The sequence below is a fragment of the Cherax quadricarinatus genome, chromosome 25, assembly GCF_038502225.1.
Source record: "Cherax quadricarinatus isolate ZL_2023a chromosome 25, ASM3850222v1, whole genome shotgun sequence".
NCBI classification, from domain to species: domain Eukaryota; kingdom Metazoa; phylum Arthropoda; class Malacostraca; order Decapoda; family Parastacidae; genus Cherax; species Cherax quadricarinatus.
In genome coordinates this window covers 20,245,445-20,271,390 of record NC_091316.1, presented here as the reverse complement: position 1 = coordinate 20,271,390, position 25,946 = coordinate 20,245,445, and the positions used below count along the sequence as shown (strand labels likewise).

Here is a 25,946-nt window from a genome sequence, read left to right as displayed (position 1 = left end):
TTCATAGTACAATCTCTTAGTAATTAAATAATCAACTACCTCATTTTGTGATTTTACTAGTAAGCATAAGTCACCTTATGTAATTTTCTTATTTACTATTGTTTGCTTAAACATTAGCTGAATTGATACTTTCTCTGTCCATATTACTACCTCATATTTTTTTAAATACTATCAATTGATATTACTTACTAAAATTAATAATTATCATTTTTACTATAATTTCAATTTACTCTTAACATTTTTGACATTTAATAACCATTACTTGTCTAATTACCTTTACCTGTTTTAATACCACATTTACTATCTTAGAGTACTCTTAATTACCTTGTACTGCCATATAACCTCTAGTATAACTACCAGTGCAATATTGAATGAAATAAACATTACTTTTTCACTTTTTTTGTAATCATTATTACTTACTAAAATTTTATTAAACACCATATTTACTACCAGTCAATTTTACTTTTGTACATTAAACATTATTTTATACTTCCCATAACATTTTGTTGCCAAATTTTCAAGTTTGTATATTCAACTCCAACCTTTATATTATCCTTTGTACCTGTGTACCTGTCTACCATCTTACTATCATATTATAACCAAGACATTACCATTGTTATTTTTTACTTTTATTCTTTTGTTACTTTAATTGTGAATTTTATTTTGTCAATTTAAATCTATACTCTTGATCTTGTCAACAACCTATACCAGACTCTAGTGCAATTGCAAGTACCATTTCAATTTGTATTTTTATATTATAAGTTTATATTATAATTCCTACTCTAAGATTGTTTTCATATCTTAGTGACTATATTGTGTGTGCAATTAGTGTAAATTTCAATTATATTATTATTCAAGGCCCTTAACTATCTTTCGCTAACTAGTACCAACTACCTCATATATCTTTTTTTTTTTCTACTTTTTTTTTATTCTTTTGCTACCTTAACTTGTATATTTTATCTTGTCAATTTAAATCTAGTTATACTCTAATTCTTGTTAACAACTTATATAACACCTTAGTGCAATTACAATTGAGAGTCTTGTGCCTTTTTTATATTATTAGATTAAACTCAGTTGTACTATAGTCAATACCAAATTCATTATATTAGACCATACTGCAATTACTAGTAAGAGACTGGTGCTATTTTTAATTTGTATTTTTATATTATTAGATTAAATCTAGTTGTACTATAGCTCATTCTAGCTCAAAACATAGACTCCACAAAAGTCATTATATTAGACCTTAGTGCAATTACAAGTGAGAATCTTGTTCTATTTTAAATTTGTATTTTTATATTACTAGTTTATACCTAGTTGTACTTTATTTCATTCCAGCACAACATAGACAACATCAACTTCATTATGTGTAGTAGTGACTATACTCTATATGACCAAAATACTCTAGCTATATACTTATCCAAGCTTCCCACCACTACAGATATCAGTACTAGAACTCAACACATAACTCAGGATATAAATAACCATAATTTAAACCTAGAAGATGATTGATCATGTTGACCCTGATCTAAACCTCCATAATCTGACACCCAATCAAAACCTATTGGAAAGTAACTGCCTTTATTACACAGCATCACAAGCCAGCACTATCCTAAACAATGCTAAAAGCCTATCAGTACTTAACTACAACATCAGGTCCTTAAGCAAACACTATGATGACCTCCTGGAACTCCTTGAATCACTAAAGACACCCTTCTCCTGCACTATTCTTACTGAGACCTGGCTTAAGCAGGACACAATAGATATCTATCCTCTACCAGGATACACAGCAATTCACAACTGCAGACCAAACCAAGTTAGGGGTGGTATTGCAATCTATTACTCTAACCAATTATCTTGTATTAGCACCACTTGCTTTAGTGATGAATATGGGGAATACATTTTTGCTAATTTTACTGTAAAAAACCTTAAGACACCTATAACAATCGGTGCCATTTACCGGATACCTCACACAAACATCCCAAATTTCAGTGAGAAATTAAAGTCACTAATAATTACAAACAGACAAATGAATAAGCACCACCTTCTCTTAGCTGGAGACTTCAACATCAACCTTGGCTTACTAGATTATCAGCCTGTAACTGATTTCATCAACAATATGAACAACACACTTCTCATACCAACAATAACTAAACCAACCAGGCTCACTGAGACAAGTGCAACCATAATAGATCACATATGGACCAATATACTAGCCCCCCTTAAATCAGGGATAATCACAGATAGCACTACATTAATAAACCACCACTTGAATACAACAAAGTCTCATTTAGACTCCATGACGAGGCCTCAATAAGGAAGTTCACAACTGACCTAGAGATTGTTGACTGGCCTACAGAATTCTCCAAGGCCAATGGTATTGATGACTGGACAGACATTTTTCTTAACAAATTACTTAGACTATACAACAAACATTGTCCTATAAAAATGAAACAGATCACAAACAAACGGCTTGGTTGCCCACGGCTAACCAGCACCATTCTGAAATCCATTGACAAAAAACACCAATATGAAAAGCAATATAGACAGGGCTTAATACACGAAGATATTCTTAAACACTATTCATTAGTTCTCACCAAAGTAATAAAGAAAGCCAAACAACTATACTACTCCAGTAGATTCACAGACACTAGAGGAGATATAAAAAAGACCTGGAAAACACTCTCTCAGATTCTAGGGACCCACAAACTGAAAAAAAACAAGAATATTGTCCTAACTAAACCTAACAAGATAACAAGATAAACGACTTCTTCTCAACCATAGGATCTAATCTCGCCAATAAAATCCCACATACCAATGCCCATGCCGGGGACTACCTAGATGGGAATTTCCCAAATTCCTTCTATCATGCACCAACTGAGCCCTCGGAAGTCACCAAGATTATAAAGTCACTTAAAAACAACTCAGGGAATCTGTCTAATGTCCCACCATTACTGTACAAGTGAGCGGCCCATATCCTTTCGCATGCTATTTCATTACTTTTTAACAAGTCACTAGAAACTAGCACCTTCCCGAAACTACTCAAGATGGCAAGGGTTACACCAATACATAAAGGTGGTGACCCTACAGACTTAAACAACTATAGGCCAATATCAAACTTACCATTGCTATCCAAAATCTTTGAGAAACTCGTGCACAGGAGACTATATTCATTTATAACGGCACAAAACATACTCAACCCCTGCCAATTTGGATTTAGGAAAAATAAAAGCACTAATGATGCAATCATAAAAATGCTAGATCTGATTTACACAGCATTGGAAAATAAGGAATATCCACTAGGAATTTTTATTGACCTAAGAAAAGCTTTTGACACAGTAGACCACGACATCCTACTCCACAAACTTGACCATTACGGTATAAGAGGCCATGCGCTTGCTTATTTCAAATCTTACCTTACTAATAGGTATCAGTATGTTACCATTACCAAAACTGTTGTCCAGAGGGCTGAGGAAGGGTTGTTGAGGTGGTTCGGACATGTAGAGAGAATGGAGCGAAACAGAATGACTTCAAGAGTGTATCAGTCTGTAGTGGAAGGAAGGCGGGGTAGGGGTCGGCCTAGGAAGGGTTGGAGGGAGGGGGTAAAGGAGGTTTTGTGTGCGAGGGGCTTGGACTTCCAGCAGGCATGCGTGAGCGTGTTTGATAGGAGTGAATGGAGACAAATGGTTTTTAATACTTGACGTGCTGTTGGAGTGTGAGCAAAGTAACATTTATGAAGGGATTCAGGGAAACCGGCAGGCCGGACTTGAGTCCTGGAGATGGGAAGTACAGTGCCTGCACTCTGAAGGAGGGGTGTTAATGTTGCAGTTTAAAAACTGTAGTGTAAAGCACCCTTCTGGCAAGACAGTGATGGAGTGAATGATGGTGAAAGTTTTTCTTTTTCGGGCCACCCTGCCTTGGTGGGAATCGGCCGGTGTGATAATAAAAAAAATAAAAAAATGTTACCATTAAAGACACAGCATCAACAACTCGGCCACTTGATACTGGAGTTCCACAGGGAAGTGTCCTTGGTCCCCTGCTCTTCCTCATATACATCAACTATCTTCCAAACGTATCCCAACACCTGAAACCCATTCTCTTTGCTGACGACACGACTTATGTCATCTCTCACCCTAATCTTGCCACCCTCAACACCATTGTTAACGAGGAGCTGATCAAAATATCGACTTGGATGACAGCCAATAAACTTACACTTAACACTGACAAAACCTACTATATTATGTTTCGTAGCAGAGCAGGAGATGCACAAATTAACATTAAGATCGACAACACTCTAATTACCAGACATAATGAGGGCAAATTCCTAGGCCTATACCTTGACAACAACCTGAATTTCAGCACCCATATCCAACACATAACCAAAAAAGTATCCAAAACAGTTGGGATCCTCTCCAAGATACGATACTACGTGCCGCAAAATGCCCTTCTCACACTATACCACTCACTTATTTATCCATACCTCACCTATGCTATTTGTGCTTGGGGATCAACTGCAGCAACACACCTAAAGCCAATAATAACCCAACAAAAAGCTGCAGTAAGAATAATCACTAAATCCCATCCCTGGCAACACACCCCCCAACTCTTCAAAGATCTAAACTTACTCCCTGTTCAGTACATCCACACTTACTACTGTGCAATCTACATCTACAGGACCTTAAACTCCAATATCAACCTTGACCTAAAATGCTTTCTTGATAGTTGTGACAGAACCCACAGGCATAACACCAGACACAATCATCTCTACGACATTCCCCATGTCCGACTAAACCTTTACAAAAATTCAATGTATGTCAAAGGCCCTAAAATCTGGAACACCCTACCTGAGAACTCTAGAACTGCAGACACATTCATCACCTTCAAAACTACCATTAGAAAACATCTTATCTCCCTGATAAACCCCATCAACTAACTACACGAACACCACCTGGTGGTTCACACTTACACTCACTCACCCATTTGACCATAAACAGAAATATTAATCTCAATCTTAAAATAATGAATCCAATGATACTCCAATACTGAAACTATGTACTGTGCCAAAACAAAAGCATTCACATTGCTAAACTCACAAACTAGTATTTAGTCACTTAGCCATAATACCAACTTACCTCATAATCTGTAATATTTTAAAATAAAGAATTAAACAAAGCCTGCCCGAAATGCCTAGCCATGCTAAGCGTTCTAGTGGTACACTCTGTAATCATTATTTAACTACATGTAAACCACACAACAACCAAATTCTGTAAATTCAACATTGTAATCTTTATAGAGAATAAACTTTGAATTTGAATTTGAATTTAGTAGCTTACTACCTATTGTATACATTTGCAACACCCGCCACATTGTTTCCCTATCCCCTCTATCACTTGCCTTTTCTAAATCCATAAATGCAATGAAAACTTCCCTACCTTTATCTAAATACTACTGTTCACATATATGCTTCAATGTAAACACTTGATCTACACATCCCCTACCCATTCTAAAGCCTCCTTGTTCATCTGCAATCCTGCTCTCTGTCTTACCTCTAATTCTTTCATTAATAACCCTACCATACACTTTACCTGGTATACTCAATAAACTTTTTTTTTTTTTTCAACAAGTCGGCCGTCTCCCACCGAGGCAGGGTGACCCAAAAAAGAAAAAATCCCCAAAAAGAAAATACTTTCATCATCATTCAACACTTTCACCACACTCACACATTATTACTGTTTTAGCAGAGGTGCTCAGAATACAACAGTTTAGAAGCATACACATATAAAGATACACAACACATCCCTCCAAACTGCCAATATCCCAAACCCCTCCTTTAAAGTGCAGGCATTGCACTTCCCATTTCCAGGACTCAAGCCCGACTATATGAAAATAACTGGTTTCCCTGAATCCCTTCACTAAATATTACCCTGCTCACACTCCAACAGATCATCAGGTCCCAAGTACCATTCGTCTCCATTCACACCTATCTAACACGCTCATGCACGCTTGCTGGAAGTCCAAGCCCCCTTGCCCACAAAACCTCCTTTACCCCCTCTCTCCAACCCTTTCGAGAATGACCCCTACCCCGCCTTCCTTCCCCTATAGATTTATATGCTTTCCATGTTATTCTACTTTGATCCATTCTCTCTAAATGACCAAACCACCTCAACAACCCCTCTTCTGCCCTCTGACTAATACTTTTATTAACTCCACACCTTTTCCTAATTTCCACACTCCGAATTTTCTGCAAAATATTTACACCACACATTGCCCTTAAACAGTACATCTCCACTGCCTCCAACCGTCTCCTCGCTGCTGCATTTACCACCCAAGCTTCACACCCATATAAGAGTGTTGGTACTACTATACTTTCATACATTCCCTTCTTTGCCTCCATAGATAACGTTTTTTGACTCCACATATACCTCAACGCACCACTCACCTTTTTTCCCTAATCAATTCTATGATTAACCTCATCCTTCATAAATCCATCCGCCGACACGTCAACTCCCAAGTATCTGAAAACATTCACTTCTTCCATACTCCTCCTCCCCAATTTGATATCCACTTTTTCTTTATCTAAATCATTTGATACCCTCATCACCTTACTCTTCTATGTTCACTTTCAACTTGCTACCTTTACACACATTCCCAAACTCATCCACTAACCTTTGCAATTTTTCTTTAGAATCTCCCATAAGCACAGTATCATCAGCAAAAAGTAACTGTGTCAATTCCCATTTTGAATTTGATTTCCCAAAATTTAATCCCACCCCTCTCCCGAACACCCTAGCATTTACTTCCTTTACAACCCCATCTATAAATATATTAAACAACCATGGTGACATTACACATCCCAGTCTAAGACCTACTTTTACCCGGAAATAGTCTCCCTCTGTTCTACACACCCTAACCTGAGCCTCACTATCCTCATAAAATCTCTTTACAGCATTTAGTAACTTACCACCTATTCCATATACTTGCAACATCTGCCACATTGCTCCTCTATCCACTCTATCATATGCCTTTTCTAAATCCATAAATGCAATAAAAACTTCCCTACCTTTATCTGAATGCTGTTCACATATATGCTTCAATGTAAACACTTGATCTACACATCCCCTACCCACTCTGAAACCTCCCTGCTCATCTTTAATCCTACATTCTGTCTTACCTCTAATTCTTTCAATTATAACCCTACCATACACTTTTCCTGGTATACTCAGTAAACTTATTCCTCTATAATTTTTACAGTCTCTTTTGTCCCCTTTCCCTTTATATAAAGGGACTATACATGCTCTCCGCCAATCCCTAGGTACCTTCCCCTCTTTCATACATTTATTAAACAAAAGTACCAACCACTCCAACACTATATCCCCCCCTGCTTTTAACATTTCTGTCATGATCCCATCAGTTCCAGCTGCTTTACCCCCTTTCATTCTACGTAATGCCTCACGTACCTCCCCCACACTTACATTCTGCTCTTCTTCACTCCTAAAAGATGGTATACCTCCCTGACCAGTGCATGAAATTACCGCCTCTCTTTCTTCCTTAACATTTAAAAGTTCCTCAAAATATTCTTGCCATCTACCTAATACCTCCATCTCCCCATCTACTAACTCCCCTACTCTGTTTTTAACTGACAAATCCATACTTTCCCTAGGCTTTCTTAACTTGTTTAACTCGCTCCAAAATTTTTTCTTATTTTCATTAAAATTTCTTGACAGTGCCTCTCCCACTCTGTCATCTGCTCTCCTTTTGCACTCTCTCACCACTCTCTTTACCTTTCTTTTACTCTCCATATACTCTGCTCTTCTTATAACACTTCTGCTTTGTAAAAACCTCTCATAAGCTACCTTTTTCTCTTTTATCACACCCTTTACTTCATCATTCCACCAATCACTCCTCTTTCCTCCTGCCCCCACCCTCCTATAACCACAAACTTCTGCCCCACATTCTAATACTGCATTTTTAAAACTATTCCAACCCTCTTCAACCCCCCCACTACTCATCTTTGCACTAGCCCACCTTTCTGCCAATAGTCGCTTATATTTCACCCGAACTTCCTCCTCCCTTAGTTTATACACTTTCACCTCCCTCTTACTTGTTGTTGCCACCTTCCTCTTTTCCCATCTACCTCTTACTCTAACTGTAGCTACAACTAAATAATGATCCGATGTATCAGTTGCCCCTCTATAAACATGTACATCCTGGAGCCTACCCGTCAACCTTTTATCCACCAATACATAATCTAATAAACTACTTTCATTACGTGCTACATCATACCTTGTATATTTATTTATCCTCTTTTCATAAAATATGTATTACTTATTACCAAATCTCTTTCTACATATAGCTCAATTAAAGGCTCCCCATTTACATTTACCCCTGGCACCTCAAATTTACCTACTACTCCCTCCATAACATTTTTACCCACTTTAGCATTGAAATCCCCAACCACCATTACTCTCACACTTGATTCAAAACTCCCCACGCATTCACTCAACATTTCTCAAAATCTCTCTCTCTCCTCTACACTTCTCTCTTCTCCAGGTGCATACATGCTTATTATAACCCACTTTTCACATCCAATCTTTATTTTACTCCACGTAATCCTTGAATTAATCCATTTATAGTCCCTCTTTTCCTGCCATAGCTTATCCTTCAACATTATTGCTACTCCTTCTTTAGCTCTACTCTATTTGAAACCCCTGACCTAATCCCATTTATTCCTCTCCATTGAAACTCTCCCATCCCCTTCAGCTTTGTTTCACTTAAAGCCAGGACATCCAGCTTCTTCTCATTCATAACATCCACAATCATCTCTTTCTTATCATTTGCACAACATCCACGCACATTCAGACTTCCCACTTTGACAATTTTCTTCTTATTCTTTTTAGTAATCTTTACAGGAAAAGGGGTTACTAGCCCATTGTTCCCGGCATTTTAGTTGACTTTTACAACACGCATGGCTTACGGAGGAAAGATTCTTATTCCACTTCCCCATGGATATAAAAGGAAAAGTAATAAGACCAAGAACTATTAAGATAAAATCAAAGAAAACTCAGATGAGTGTGTATAAATAAATGTGTACATGTATGTGTAGTGTGACCTAAGTGTAAGTAGAAGTAGCAAGACATACCTGTAATCTTGCATATTTACAGTAAACTTATTCCCCTATAATTTTTACAATCTCTTTCATCCCCCTTCCCTTTATATAAAGAAATTATACATGCTCTCTGCAAATCCCTAGGTACCCTTCCCTCTTTCGTATATTTTTTTTTTTTTTTTTTTTTTCAACAAACCGGCCGTATCCCACCAAGGCAGGGTGTTCCACTTCCCCATGGAGATAAGAGGAAATAAACAACAACAAGAACTAGAAAGAAAATAGAAGAAAACCCAGAGGGATGTGTATATATACATATATATGCTTGTACATGCATGTGTAGTGTGACCTAAGTGTAAGAAGAAGTAGCAAGACGTACCTGAAATCTTGCATGTTTATGAGACAGAAAAAAAGGACACCAGCAATCCTACCATCATGTAAAACAATTACAGGCTTTCGTTTTACACTCACTTGGCAGGACGGTAGTACCTCCCTGGGCGGTTGCTGTCTACCAACCCACTACCTAGTATATTTATTAAACAAAAATACCAACCACTCCAACACCATTTTATAAGATATATATTTGATTGTCCTAGGTAGTAGGTTGGTAGACAGCAACCACCCAGGGAGGTATTACCATCCTGCCAAGTGAGTGTAAAATGAAAGCCTGTAGTTGTTTTACATGATGGAAGGATTCCTGGTGTGTTTTTTCTGTCTCTTAAACATGCAAGATTTCAGGTACGTCTTGCTACTTCTACTTACACTTAGGTCACACTACACATACATGTACAAGCATATATATACACACACACACCTCTTTGGGTTTTCTTCTATTTTCTTTCTAGTTCTTGTTCTTGCTTATTTCCTCTTATCTCCATGGGGAAGTGGAACAGAATTCTTCCTCTGTAAGCCATGCATGTTGTAAGAGGTGATTAAAATGCCAGGAGCAAGATGCTAGTAACCCCTTCTCCTGTATAAATTACTAAATTTAAAAAGAGAAACTTTCGTTTTTCTTTCTGGGCCACCTTGCCTCAGTGGGATACGGCCGGTTTGTTGAAAAAAAGAAAAATTGATTGTCCGTGGGCAAGTGGAACAGAATTCTTCTTCTGTAAGCCATGCATGTTATAAGAGGAGACTAAAATGCTGGGAGCAAGGGGCTATTAACCCCTTCTCCTGTATCCATTACTAAAGTTAAAAAGAGAAACTTTTGTTTTTCTTTTTTAAATCACTTGTTCTCTCTAGGTTGCAATACTGCTGCACATTAACATCCCATTCAAGGCAGGTGAAACTGCAGATCTAGAGAATGTACAGAGAACCTTTACTGCACGTATAAGTTCCATCAAACACCTTATCTACTGGGAACGCCAGGAAGCACTTGACTTGTACTCACTGGATTGCAGGTGAGAGAGATATATCATAATCTACACCTGGAAGATTCTGGAGGGACTGGTCCCTAATATGCACACACAAATCACTCCATACGAAAGCAAAAGACTTGGCAGGCGATGCAACATACCCCCAGTGAAAAGTAGGGTTGTCACTGGTTGTTATGCAGGGTTCTGCATGACATCGTAATGTACATATAGTGGAGAAGTGTGCCATAATAGTATGAATGTTATAATTGTAAAGAATAATTTTATAATTCATAATGTGCATTTGGGGGCACTGTAAAGTACTCTAACTGTAATTATAAAGAAATCCTGCTAGGGATTTATTTTCCAGGGGTGTTTGGGTACGCGGAGTAAGCGTGGCTTGGGGCAGTCACGTGGAGTCAGCATGGTGTGGAGGCTGGCGTTGGAGATGCTGTGTATTTAAGCTAAGTTTGTAGTTGTGTACTCCTTTTGTTTAGCTAGCCCAAGCCATAGGCTCTTCTATGGCTTACCTGTATGCCCACCTGGGCTCTGACATGGTCAGGGTGCTGTAGGATGAGTGAGGAAATAAGAAATGAGGTTGGTAGTGGAGTAGTGACAGCCTGGTGCTGACTAGGCCTAGTGGTTATGGTGGTTGGACCTCCAGCCAGCTGTTTCTTGTGTACCCTCATTTGGGCATTTAGGATTAAGGTGTTTCTAGAGTGTGTATATAGTGTTATGTTGAATAAATAGATATATTTTCCTAACTGGGATTTTTGCCTAACCCTCTGTTAACCAACCCATTGAAGTAACACATACTGGTTTAGCGCTTTCTGTTTTGACTGGGATAGCCCTGGGTGGCCTGTTTATGCTTGAGATGTGTGTAACTTTTACCTTTGCCCTTAGACAAGGCTCAAGCCCCCAGCTATCCCACGTTTCTGCATAACATGGGGGCCTGTATATGGGAGAATTATCAAATTTTATGTGGTAATTCAAGTTTGCAACCTGGAAAATCAATAACCATTCTTGACTGGGTTGGTCAGAGGAAGCATTCACTATAATACTTACACTAAAATAATAATTTACCTTTGTTTGCAATATTGCTGGTTTTTAGGGTGTTATTATTAACCCTTTGAGGGTTTCGGCCATACTAGTACGACTTACGACCCAGGGCTTTTGACGTACTAGTACGCCTAAATTCTAGCGCCCTCAAATCTAGTGGGAGAAAGCTGGTAGGCCTACATATGAAAGAATGGGTCTATGTGGTCAGTGTGCACAGTATAAAAAAAATCCTGCAGCACACAGTGCATAATGAGAAAAAAAAAACTTGGACTGTTTTTTTGGAATAAAACAGCGACTTTGCACTGTATTTTCGTATGGTATTTATTGTTGTATTCTAGTTTTCTTGGTCTCATTTTATAGAATGAAAGACATATTACAGAAATAGAGATGATTTTGACTGGTTTCACAATGAAAAGTACCTTGAAATTGAGCTCTAAGTAGCAGAAATGTTTGATTTTTACCAAAGTTCAAAAGTAAACAAATCATGCCAAGCGTCCAATACACGTCAACTGGTGAGTCTAATATTCTTTCGCAAGTGCCCCAATATTATTTATACCATTTTTTACACTAATGCAGTAGTCTGCATAACAGTAAATCTTCTATTTTTTGTGAGAATAAAAATTCAAAGTGGAAAGCAAAAGAATGTAAGAGGGGCCTTGAGACATGACTAATGAACAGAGGAAATGTCATTTTAGTTCCAGGAATGTCTTTCTTGTTTATTCTGGGCCCTATTCGGAAATTGACATCTTTTGAAATTTGTGTGAAATTGGCAAAATTGCTAAATTCTGACCACTGTACTGGATAGTTGAAATTGATAAATGGGTGGTTTCTTGCACTCATTCAATAGAAAAAAATGGAGTTCTAGCGAAATATTCATGTTTTTTGTCGACTAGTACAGTGGAATTGGCCTAAAATGGGGCTCAAAGTGGGCAAAATCGCTAATGCGTAAAAATCGCCGAGACCGCTAACTTCAAAAGAGCATAATTCCGTAAGTTTTCCATCAAATTTCAAACTTTTGGTGTCATTATGATCGGGAAAAGATTCTCTATCTTTTCATAAGAGAAAATTATTTTTTTCTTTAAATTTAGCCGACCCTGAGAACGAGTCTCGGAGAGGGCCTGTCGACCCTCAAAGGTTTAACTAATACCCTGTGCATAATTTACCTTTGTGTGCAATATTGCTGGTTTTTAGGGTGTTGTTATTAATTAATGCTCTATGAATAATTTGCCTTTCTGTGCAATATTGTTGATTTTTAGGGTGTTATTAATACCTGATATTTTGTGCATAATTTCCTTTGCAGGTGCAATCTTGCTGATTTTTGGGGAGGTTATGCTTACCTAAATTTCTGGGAATAATTTTCCTTTGCAGGTGCAATAGCTCCATTTTTCTGCCAGGATTTTCTTGTGTGCAATCCTGTTTAATTCTAGGGAGTCACATGACAATCACTCCTTGTGAATATACTACTTCAGTGTATGTACTTTGCTGTGTGCTTTATTATTTTATATCAGTAAGTTCTGTGGCTGATAGCAAGATTTGGTGCTATTATTTCTCAAAATGGCTGACACTAGTGAAAATTCTGGGGATGACATGTATTTGGAAGGTGACACTGAATCAAATTCCCATGATAGGGACCTGGATAAGGAAGTAGAAATTTTACGAATGAAATTAGCCCTAGATGCAGAAAAGGAACGGTTAAGGATTGAACGTACAAAGATCCAGGAACAGAGAGCCTTAGAGGAGCTTAGGGCTCAAGAAAGAGCAAAAGACAGGCAGCTTGCTTCACACCCAGCCACAAACACGAGGGTAGATGTTTTTCATTTGGATAAAGCCATAAAATTTGTGCCCAAATTTCTAGAGAAAGATCCAGACCAGTTTTTTCTGTTATTTGAAAGCATGACCAAATCCCAAGTTTGGCCGGAAAAGGAATGGGCAACATTAGCAAGAACCCAATTAGATGGTAAAGGGTTACAGGCCATTAGTTCTTTAGAAGGATTGGCCTTTTCTGATTATCATAAACTAAAAGAGGTAGTTTTACTGGCTTATCAAATGTTGCCGGAAAGGTACCGGCAGAAGTTTAGAGAAATAAAGTTTCAAGCAAGGCAGTCTTTGGTGGAATATGGTAAGGAGAAGATCTCACTTCTAAATAGGTGGTGTCGCTTGAAGGGTGTGGTAGGCAATTATGAGGGTGTAATTACCTTAATTTTATAAGAGGATCTTTTGAGAAATGTTCCTCCTGACCTTAAGGCATATCTTGAGGAGAAGGATCTTGATGATTTTAGTAATGCTTTAGAGCTGGGTGACAGAGTTTTAGCTAACCAAAAATTTGGTAGTAGTTACCACCCCCACATACTAATAATGGTAAATTTTCTCCACCCTCCAATAGGAATTAGAAATTTCAGAAGTTTAAGCCACCCATTTACCAGCCTAATCACCACCAGAGTTTTAATAAGCCTAATTTTCCGGTACCTACCCGAGAAGGTTTTAAGTCAGCTGTCACTGGTCCAGGACTACAAGGAACAGGTGGGACAAGCCCAGTTCCCCAGAGTCAAGGGATCCAACCTAGGTCAAATGGGCAGGGGGCCTTTAAACCTTTTTACTGTACTTATTGTCATAAACAGGGCCATCTGCAGCCATATTGTCGAAAGATGCTTAGGGACCAGGCTGCAGCAGATGCTTCTCCAGTAAGTACACCAGTTACACATGATGTTGCTTGCATTGCAGTCTTGCCCCAAGGTATCCAAAGAAGACCAGCTGTCTTAGACCCTCGGATGAAAGTCTATTCAAGTAAGTCTACTGTGGCCTTACACCAAAATGAAGGTAGGGTCATGGGTATCATGTCTTTGAGGGACACTTGTAGCACATACACCTTGCTTCGCAGGGGTGTATTGCCAGTATCGGATGACACCTACACCGGATTGGACATTTTTCTTAAAGGGATAACTGGAGTCCCTGTCAGGACTCCAGTGCACAGGTTATGGGTAGAGTCTGCGTACCATTCTGGGTACCTACCTGTAGGTATTGCAGAAGATGTACCTTTTGCAGGAGTTGACCTCCTACTAGGCAACAACGTCGTGGGACTCCTCGAAAGTGAGGAATGTTTGGTTTTGCAGGACCCTGCTTTACAAGGTGGTAATGACCTAACTGGAGAGACGGTGCCTGAAAACTTTTCAGTTTAGTCTAGGACTAAACAGGTAAACAAGGCAGGAGCTGTGCCTCCCTGTGACCCTTCTGCACACTTTGGTGATGGTTTGGGCCTGGGGAGCCTGTTCATTGAGTCTGACCTGAAGGAGACTCTGAGCAGTCTGAACCGGCTCAACTGGAACTCGGTTGGAGAAGTGGTCTTGGTGCTGATTTGAGAAAAAATCCCCTGACTCTGCAGCAGCTGAGTGAGGCCCAGGAAGGTTGTGACCTCCGGAACGCTATTCATTTATCAGCTGTTGCGGAGGATGTGGTTCCCAAATTTACCAAGTGTTTATTTTGCAGAGTTGATCAAATGAGCAAGACTCTTTTTAAGAGGACCTGTGCCTACGTGGCCGCAGCAGAACTATTAAAGTGTCATTGTCAGTATATTTTACAGATTCTGAAGGAACGGCATTTCAGTGTTAAGACAGGAGAGCTAAACAATCGGTGTTTATTAATAAATTCCTTTTCTAACAGGTTACCAGAGTCTATACCCTTTCTGAATAATTTTGTGTGTGTGGTTTTGAGATTTCTGGTGAAACATTTTTGTCTCTTAGGCTTTGCACAAATCACCCAGAAGTCATATTTTATGAAATGTCATGTAGTTTTGAGAGGCCTACCTGAGGTTAAATTTACCAATGTATATCATCCTAGGAGTCAAAGAAAAGCACCATGGTTTTCCCAGTCTCTCAGGGCAATGCATGTTTGTTTTACCCAGTACCAGAAGGACTGGGATGAGGGAATTCCCCTCCTTTTCATTACTGTGTGGGGAAGCACTCTGGAATCATTAAGTCATGGGCTACATGAGGATGGTGATGTTTCCCCCGCAGTGTTTTTTTTCAGCTTCAGAAAATGCTTGGCTAAGATGAGGTTGATGGCACTAGTGCACCAGTCTGCCAGTCCGCCCAGGATGACGTGGGGCCATGAGGTGGTGCTACATATTTTGGAAGCTGGAGAGATGGGATTGGCATTGGAGCCGGGTCCTGGGAAGGCTATGATGGAACTGTGTGGTGGCTTCAAAATGATGGCGGATAAGGTCCCTGAGAAAGATAATGTAAGCAGGAAAATTTTAAGAGATTGTGGAAGATTTGGATCTTCTGAAAGATGGGTTGTAGTGGTGGCTCAGCCATGGTGCACCTTATTGAAGGAGTTCTGAGATGCTGAAAAACAGGGCCATGTTAACCCCCATGAGGTAGAGGTTTCGGAATTTGTGCAACATCAGCAGGCCTGGCATGATGTAAGCTGGGGTGAAATAGGTTCCTTGAAGGAAGTGAAGTGTTTATTTCTAGAAACTGTGTTTGTATCCAGCGAGAGTCAGTGGACGGTGTCTTTTACTGGTCTCACACTAGGTGATATCTTGAAAATGTGCACTGACTGCTGCCAGGTACATTTAAGAAATAAGGTTTTGTCTCCTCTTTATGAACTACATGCAAATTGTGTGAATGAACCATGGGGGGGTCATCTGATTCCCATGACCATGTGTGCCAAGGACACACCCATATTTGTAACTTTAGTATCTCTGTACATGAGCCTTTTATATGCCATTAACCCTCAATATCTTTTATGTATAATCCTGAGTTACCCACCCCAGGTTTTGCAAAATGATACAGGGGTTGGGGAAGTCTTGTTGCAGGGTAGAGCAGGGCAAGTAATGCCACTCGGCTGCTTCTCGGCAAAAAATAACAGGCACCAAAAAAGTTATACTACCATAGAAAAGGAGGCTCTTGCTTTAGTGTTGGCCGTGCAACATTTTGAGGCGTATATATCATCATCAGTTCACCCTATAACTGTGTATAGTGACCATAATCCTTTACGTTTCCTTCACTTAATGAGGAACCACAATCAGAGACTCATGAGGTGGGCTTTGTTTCTCCAACCTCTTAATCTTGTGATTCATTATGTGAAGGGAGCGGAGAATGTGGTTGCTGATGCAAAAGGGCAGGTTGAGCTGGAGCTGGAGGTATCAGGATTCCCTAGTGTGTGTGTGTTTTGGGGGGTAGTCACACCAAGTGCCATGCCTAGGTAAGGTATGCTACTTTTTTTTTAGATGTTGGCTGGAATGCCTCGCCTCTGTTTTATGTTGGTATAGGGACTGTTGGACCTAATGTTTTAGTGAATGTGGGGATGGCGGTGATGCCCTCCACTGTTTGGGTCATGTCTCTTGATCCGAGGTGTTTTGGTTCTCCAGGACTCTTTTCAATTTTTCCTTTTTGGATCACTGCTGGGGTGACTCCAGGGTCCTTGGAATGACATGTAGGTGTCGGCCTGGGAGGTCCACCTTTTGGGGGTCTTCAGTGATGACTCCAGGGTTTTACAGCCACAGTTCCACCAACAAGATTTATGTGACTATCCACCCATTGTTTTTGGGGCCTGATATTTTTCCCCCCTCCTGTGTTCTCCTGATTCTCGCAGAGGTGTGTCATGGGGAACCAGTTTTGTTTACTAAAGATTGCTGTGAGATGGGAGTGATAATGCGATGTTGCTTTCTACGTAGAATTTAACATGTAAAATCTGTTTTTCTTTTCTTTGAACTACTCCTGGAAAATGTACTTACTGTTTAAAAAAATTTTTTGGTGGCACTTACAGTTTGGTCCGCCTTGCAACATACTGAACTTTGGCGTTTTTTCATAAAAAGGCATTCCTCACGGGCACTCCTGTACAAAGTTAACTTGCTCGTTTATAAATTTGCTCGAGGTAATTTAGGTAAAATGCATCAACGCCAGTGCCTGGCCAGCGCTGTGTTGTGATGGTGCCTTTTCCTAACACAATTGTCTATGAGCGTGACTGTGGGCTTGTTTGGCATAGAACTTGATCACTTTTATGTTTGGCGAGTTTCACATGTCCGCAGTCTAGTACCTCAATTTGTTAATATTGCATATTTGTAGTACCAAACAAGCGTGACTGTATGGTGGTCATTTCCCAGTTATCATTTTACCCGTTGCCTCAGACCTTAATGTGGGGTTCATTTTCTTTCTTTTTCCTTTTGCCTAGCGGTGTCCGTAGGGACCCCGCTAGCAGAGTGAGACCTATGGTCTGGGGGTGGGGGTTTTATGCAGGATTCTGCATGACATCCTAATGTACATATAGTGGAGAAGTGTGCCATAACAGTATGAATGTTATAATTGTAAAGAATAATTTTATAATTCATAACGTGCATTTGGGGGCACTGTAAAGTACTCTTAACTGTAATTATAAAGAAATCCTGCTAGGGATTTATTTTCCAAGGGTGTTTGGGTACGTGGAGTAAGCGTGGCTTGGGGCAGTCACATGGAGTCAGCATGGTGTGGAGGCTGGCGTTGGAGATGCTGTGTATTTAAGCTAAGTTTGTAGTTGTGTACTCCTTTTGTTTAGTTAACCCAAGCCATAGGCTCTTCTATGGCTTACTTGTATGCCCACCTGGGCTCTGACATGGTCAGGGTGCTGTGGGATGAGTGAGGAAATAAGAAATGAGGTTGGTAGTGGAGTAGTGACAGCCTGGTGCTGACTAGGCCTAGTGGTTATGGTGGTTGGACCTCCAGCCAGCTGTTTCTTGTGTACCCTCATTTGGGCGTTTAGGATTAAGGTGTTTCTAGAGTGTGTGTATAGTGTTATGTTGAATAAATAGATATATTTTCCTAACTGGGGTTTTTGCCTAACCCTCTGTTAACCAACCCATTGAAGTAACACATACTGGTTTAGCGCTTTCTGTTTTGACTGGGATAGCCCTGGGTGGCCTGTTTATGCTTGAGATGTGTGTAACTTTTACCTTTGCCCTTAGACAAGGCTCAAGCCCCCAGCTATCCCACGTTTCTGCGTAACACTGGTACACTAAGAGAAAACACAGTAAGTGTCCGGGGCCCAAGACTGTTCAACAGTCTCCCACCAGCAATAAGGAGCATTACCAGTAGACCCCTGGTTGTCTTCAAGAGGGAGCTGAACAGACACCTAAAGTCAGTGCCAGATCAGTCGGGCTGTGGTTCGTATGTTGGATTGTGTGCAGCCAGCAGTAACAGCCTCGTTGACCAGGCCCTGATCCACCAGGAGGCCTGGTCATGGACCGGGCCGTGGGGGCGTTGATCCCCAGAATACTTTCCAGGTAGACCCTTCTTTGGTGGGATATGGCCGGTTTGTTGAAAGGAAAAAGAATATATTTGATCTCCACGGGGAAGTGGAGCAGAATTCTTCCTCTGTAAGCCATGCGTGTCATAAGAGGCAACTAAAATGCTGGGAGCAAGAGGCTAGTAACCCCTTCTCCTGTATAAAATACTAAATTTAAAAAGAGAAACTTTCCTGCCTCGGTGGGATACAGCCAGTTTGTTGAAAGAAGAATATATATATTTCAGTTAAAAATCAGTTAAGAAAGGTCTTAACTTTTTAAGATGTGTTAACCCTTTGAGGGTTTTGGTCGTACTAGTACGTCTTACGCATAGGGGTTTTTGACGTACTAGTACGCATAAATTCTAGCGGCCTCAAATCTCGCGCGAAAAGGCTGGTAGGCCTAGGTGTGAGAGAATGGGTCTGCGTGGTCGGTGTGTGCGGTAGAAAAAAAATCTGGGACCCAGTGGTGCATTGTGGGAATGCCCTCTTAGTAAACAATGTCCACCATGCCTCGCGGTAAGAAGCTCCTCACTCCTCGGCGAATTGGGACACTTTTGTTCCCCAGTGACAGTTCTAATAGTGATGGAAGTGCCAGTGAAGATGAGTTTCGTGGTTTTAGTGAGGTTTTGACCGAAACTAATGACCATAATATCGGTAATAGTGAGGAAAACCCAGACGACCCTCAGCCTTCCACCTCTGGTGCTGGGCCCTCGTGTTCACGTTCAGTTGTTCCAGAACCCAAGAGGAAACTTCTATTTTCCCAAATCCCAGACTCAGATGAGAGCATGGGTGATGATAGTGATAGTGAATATGAACTACAAGCTCTTCAAACTAGTTCCAGTGGTGATAGTGAAGTGCAATATTCCCCAGTGAAGCGTCAGTATATACGACGATATATGCGCTCTGGTAGTGTGCCATATGTTATACCAAGGGAAAGGAGTGTATCTCGGAGTACATCCCGTGGCTGTACAACAGGAACAGATAGTGAAAATGACGAAGATACTGTTGCAATTGGGATGGAAAATGTGCGTGGTGGTAGTGGTGCCGGCGGTGAGGCACCAGCAGTGGGCCATGCTGCCACCCACGCTGCCACCCACGCCGCTGCCTCAGCTGATCTAGAACAAAGGCCACCATCCCCCACTCACCCACCACACCAGCCTCCACAACCACAACCTCTACAACCACAACCACCTGTCATTGTCCAGTACCCACCAGCAGACCGCACCTGGGATTGGCAGGAAGCTGTCAATTTTGTTCCAAATCCCCACCAGTTTGATGACAGCCAAAGTGGAATACGGCCATCTTGTGCACTTGGGAACAATGCCACTGAACTGGAATGTTTCGAGTTATTCTTTGACGAACCACTGATGAAAAGTATTGTCATGGAAAGCAACACATATTACGAGTACACCATGGCAAACACATTACTTTCACCAAAATCACGTCTACACCAGTGGAAGGAGGCAACTGTGGCTGAGATGTATCTTTTCTTTGCCACAATAATGCTTATGCCACATGTGTATAAGCACAAAGTGAAATCATACTGGTCAACAGACCCCCTGATTGCAACACCAGGTTTCAGTGATATAATGCCAGTGAATCAATTTGTGCTAATGTTACGTATGCTTCACTTCTCAGATAAAACCAGGCCTGACAGAACTGACAGGTTATATAAGATTAGGAATGTGTTTGTGTATCTGAAACAGAAATTCAGTACGCATTTTTATCCCTTCAGGAAGCTTGTAACTGACGAGTCTTTGATTCTGTTCAAAGGAAGACTCTCTTTCAAGCAGTACATACCAAGCAAGAGGAAACGCTTTGGTATAAAGTTGTTTGTGCTTTGTGATTGTTACAGTGGTCTGGTATTGGATATTATTGTGTACACTGGAAGTTATACATTGCAAAATACCAGGAAGTTATTGGGCATCTCAGGTGATGTGGTTCGAACAATGATAGAACCATACCTTGGTAAGGGGCATATATTATATACAGATAACTGGTACACAAGCCCCTCACTCAGTGATTTTTTGCGAGTGAACATGACAGATGTGTGTGGCACAGTGCGTGCAAATTGAAAACATATGCCCAGGTTTGACGCTGGCACTCGTATAGGTGAGGTGCAGGCGCTTGCTGCCAATGACATCATGGCATTTCGGTGGCATGACAAACGAGATGTCACACTGTTGTCATCAATTCACCCTAATGAAATGGCAGACAGTGGCAGGCAGCATAGAGAGAGAAATGAACCCATTCTAAAACCTGCAGCTGTGATTGATTACACCTTCAACATGTGTTCAGTGGACAAATGTGACATGCAGATTGGGTTTGCCGATTGTGTTCGCAAGAGTTATAAGTGGTACATCAAACTGTTTTTCCATCTTCTGGACATTTCCATGCTCAATGCTTATAATATGTATAAGATGAGCACCAGAAACAAACCACAGTACGGTGAATTCTGTTTGTCTGTCATCAGACAAATAGTATTCAAGTACCAAGGAACAGCACCTGCAATTGACCGCCCACCAAATTATCAACAACTACCTGCTCGTCTGAAGCATGGTGATCACTTCCTGGTAAAACTGCCTGCTACTGCTTTGAAGAAAAAGGCTCAGAAGAGGTGTTACGTCTGTGCACATACAAAAAAACGCACACAACAACGCAGAGACACTCGTTTTATGTGTGAGGAGTGCAAAACTCCACTGTGCATGACACCATGTTTCAAAGAGTTCCACAGGCTTCAGAACTTCTAGAAACATTCCCTGTGACTGTATATGTGTATATAAAATATAGAAAAATAGTAATAAACAACATTTCATATCGTTTGTTTGTGTAAATATTTTCTGTAAACAAAATAATGACAACAGTGTTTATGCCCTTATTGTGTAGTATTGAAAAAGAAATAACTTACAAAATACTGATCATGTTGGCCTCAGAGGCCATAAAAGTTACTCAGAAAAAGAAAAATTGAAAAATAATTGAAAATAGTACATAAAAAAGTAAATAGAAAAATACCGGGTGACGGCAGTCGGCGATGTTACCATATGTTGTTCAATTTTGGCAAATTTTACGCCTCCATATCTCGGTAAGTATTGCCGTTAAAAATTTTTTTGTTTAGCCTATAATGTTTAGAAAAAAAAACTCTATTTTTTCATAAGAAAAAATATTTTTTTTTTTTTTTTGAAATTTGGCCGACCCTGAGAACGAGTTTCGGAGAGGGCCTGTCGACCCTCAAAGGGTTAAAAACCCATTACCTCTTAAATGTAGTAATTGAGGGTTCCAGAAAGGAAATATATAAACAAGGACAGAACTAATAGTTCAAAATCAATCCTAAAGATAGAAAGTTTACAACATTACACAACAGTTACTTACTCTTAAGTATTTCATTTCTAAAAGCAAATAGCTCACTCTTTTTTGAAGCTCAATATCAAAGCAATTTACCTGGAACAACAGATTCATGTTCATCTTCCTGAGGTACTACGTGACTTAATAATTCCTCTTTTTCTATGATCTCAGATGTTGTGCTTGTAATTTCAGGCCTTGCCAGAACAACTTCGTCCATCTTTTCTTCTTTCAGCTGCTTTTCACTTTCTTTTCGAGTTGCGTTAGGGACAGTGATAGCTATCTTACGTATCCTAATTTCCTCTTCTGGGGAAACTTCTTCCTGAGAAGGTAGGGTTTTGTGACGAGCTTGTTCTCTCTCTCTATATCCACGTGTAAATAACTCAGCCTGAAATATAATCATATATGGCACTATTAGAAGTTTCTGTAAACTATTTATGGCTATTCAGACTATTTAGAAATCATCCATAAGTAGATAATGACAAAGAATAATTTTTATGGTAGAAGATATAAAGATAGCAAGGGGTACTAAATGACAAAACCCTTCTTTGATTTATGAATATCTGTGATCAAAACATATTTACAAAACTAAGTAAAACAAAGTCATATAACAGTATAGCTTATGATGGAGCAAATTTATAAAATCCAATCTCACAAAGAAACTAACCCTACTGTAAAACAGAAACTTCAATATTGCCCATACCTTCAGTTTCTTTTGGGAGATTTCTGATTTATTCCCTGACCGTCGACATGGCTTGTTGACTGACTTATGGGCATCAGCCATTGCTCGGAGAATAAGAGCTGTATTAGCCTGTATGGCTCCAGGGCGTCTAGGTCGTGGGGTAACCTAAAATATCAAGTTCATAAGTTAATATTACATCTGTCTTCCAAAGATAGTTTCCATAAACATGGAGAAAAATAAATTATAAAATGTAGTTTGAGGTTGACCGTGGAACTGAAGATAACAGTGTTCTGTAGTTACTATGTACAATAATAATCATAATAAACTTTTTCATAAGAACTGTTTGCTTTTATGGTAAGACATATACACTACATTAATTATAATTAAGAAGTGGTGGTAGGTTACTGAATGCTGTTAAGAGTTTTTATGAGAATAGTGAGGCTCAGGTTAGGGTATGTAGGAGGGAAAATAATTTTTAGTAAAAGTAGGTCTTAGAAAGGGATACGTGATGCCACCATGGTTGTCTAACATATTTATAGATGGAGTTATAAAAGAAGTGAATGCTAGGATAATAGGGAAAGGTGTCAAAGTTTATTCTCTATAAAGATTACAATGTTGAATTTACAGAATTTGGTTGTCAGATTAAAATATGCAGAATCAAATAGAAAATGGGAGTTGTCACAGTTGCATTTTACTGATAACACTTTGCTTCTGGAAGATTCTTAAGAAAAGTTGAAATTAAGAGCAAACATATGAAAGAGCAAGGTGATGAGGGTAACGAACAAGTTAGGTAATGAATGAGTGGATATCAGAGAGGAGGGAGGAAGTATGGAGAAAGTGAATGTATTCAGATGGGTCTATGAAAGATGAGGTGAACCACAGAATTGACATGGGGTAAAAAGTAAATGGTGCATTGAGGAATCTGTGAAGAAAAAGAATATTATGAATGGAAGCAATGAGGGGAATGTATAAGAGTATAGTGGCACCAATGCTCTTATATGGGTGTGAAGCATGGGTTGTGAATGTTGCAGCAAGGAGAAGGCTGGAGGCAGTGGAGATGTCTTGTCTGAGGGAAATGTGTGGTGTGAATATTATGCAGAGAATTCATAGCTTAGAGATTTGGAGGTGTAGGGTTAGTAAATTATATTAATTATTTATTTTTTCTTACCTCCACCTTGCTTGCCATGCCACTTAGTTGAGGCTTTTTTGGATCATATTCTTCCTCATCAGAATCCACCTAGGAAAAAAAATCAAGGACTTATTTAATACACATAATATTCAACAGTAGTAGGTTGGTACACAGCAACCACCCAGGGAGGTACTACCGTCTTGCTAAATGAGTGTAAAACAAAAGAGTGCAATTGTTTTACATAATGATAGGACTGCTGGTGATTTTTTCTGTCTCATAAACATGCAAGATTTCAGGTATGTCTTGCTACTTCTACTTACACTTAGGTCACGCTTCACATACATGTATACGTTTATGTATACACACTCATCTGAGTTTCCTTTGATTTTATCTTAATAGTGCTTGTTCTTATTGCTTTTCCTGTTATATCCATGGGGAAGTGGAATAAGAATCTTTCCTCCGTAAGCCATGCGTGTTGTAAAAGTCAACTAAAATGACGGGAACAATGAGCTAGTAATCCCTTTTCCTATACAGCCTACTAAAAAGAAAAAGAAGAAAACCGTCAAAGTGGGATGTTTGAATGTGTGTGGATGTTGTGCGAATGATAAGAAAGAGATGATTGTGGATGCTATTAATAAGAAGAAGCTGGATGTCCTGGTTTTAAGTGAAACAAAGCAGAAGGGGGTAGGAGAGTTTCAGCGGGGAGAAATAAATGAGATTAGGTCAGGGGTTTCAAATAGAGTTAGAGCAAAAGATAGAGTAGCAATGATGTTGAAGGATAAACTATGGCAGGAAAAGAGGGAATATAAATATATAGATTCAAGGACTATGTGGAGTAAAAAAGGGTTAGATGTGAAAAGTGGGTAATAGTAAGTATTTACGCACTTGGAGAAGAGAGAAGTGTAGAGAGAGAGAGAGAGAGAGAGAGATTTTGGGAAATGTTGAGTGAGTGTGTGTGGAGTTTTGAACCAAGTGTAAAAGTACTTGTGGTTGGGAATTTCAATGCTAAAGTGGGTAAAAATGTTGTGGAGGGAGTAGTAGGTAAATTTGGGGTGCCAGGGGTAAATGAAAATGAGGAGCCTTTAATTGAGCTATGTGTAAAAAGTGGTTTAGTAATAAATAATACATATTTTATGAAAAAGAGGATAAGTATACAAGGCATGATATAGTACATAATGAAAGTTTGTTAGATTATGCATTGGTGGATAAAAGGTTGATGGGTAGGCTTCAGGATATACATGTAGAGAGAGCAACTGATATAGAGAGGCAACTGATATATTGGATCATTATTTAGTTATAGCTACAGTTAGAGTAAGAGGTAGATGGGACAAAAGGAAAATGGCAACAAGTAAGAGAGAGGTGAAAGTGTATAAACTACGGGAGGAGGAAGTCAGGATGAGATATAAGCAACTATTGGCAGAAAGGTGGGCTAGAGGTATGGGTGTCTGTGAGAAATAATCAGGCTACAGTAATAGGGTTGCAAACAGCAGATATAACCAGGAGACCTCCGGGATATGTTTAAAATGCAATATTTAAAATAAAGTTGCTAGTAAAGGCAAAGCAATTGATTAACAGACAAAGAGAGACAGCAGAGGGCAACGAGTGACTAGCTCCCTTAAGGTTTACTATACAAATAGTAGGAGTCTAAGAAATAAGATAGATGAGCTAAGATTACTTGCAAGTGCAGGTAATATATCTATTATTGCAATAACACAGACCTGGTTCAACTTGAAAGATAGAGAAATGCCTTCTGAATGCAGCATACAGGGTTATAAACTATTCCACACTGATAGGGGCAACAGGAAGGGTGGTGGAGTGGCGATGTATGTCAGGGATAATTTAAATTGTTGTGTTAAACAAGATATAAGATTAGAAATATCGGACACAGAATCTGTTTGGCTACAGTTTCTCGAGGGTCGTGAAAAGTTAATTATGGGGGTGATTTATGGGCCCCCAAATCTTGATAGACAGTGCAGTAAGCTGCTATGGGACAAAATTTATAAGGCATCTAGATATGAAAATGCTGTG

At 39.6% G+C, this 25,946-nt stretch overlaps 1 protein-coding gene across 1 annotated transcript in view; it reads right to left on the bottom strand.

Moving 5' to 3' along the window:
• Positions 1-25,946, bottom strand: part of Nab2 (Nuclear polyadenosine RNA-binding 2) — a 105,433-nt gene that overhangs the window by 7,254 nt on the left and 72,233 nt on the right. Inside the window, exons 8-10 of the mRNA XM_070088653.1 lie at positions 23,958-24,026; positions 22,811-22,954; positions 22,207-22,495 (exon numbers count right to left, since the gene is read on the bottom strand). Coding sequence (XP_069944754.1) covers positions 22,207-22,495; positions 22,811-22,954; positions 23,958-24,026 — 502 coding nt within the window. The remainder of the gene's footprint in view (positions 1-22,206; positions 22,496-22,810; positions 22,955-23,957; positions 24,027-25,946) is intronic.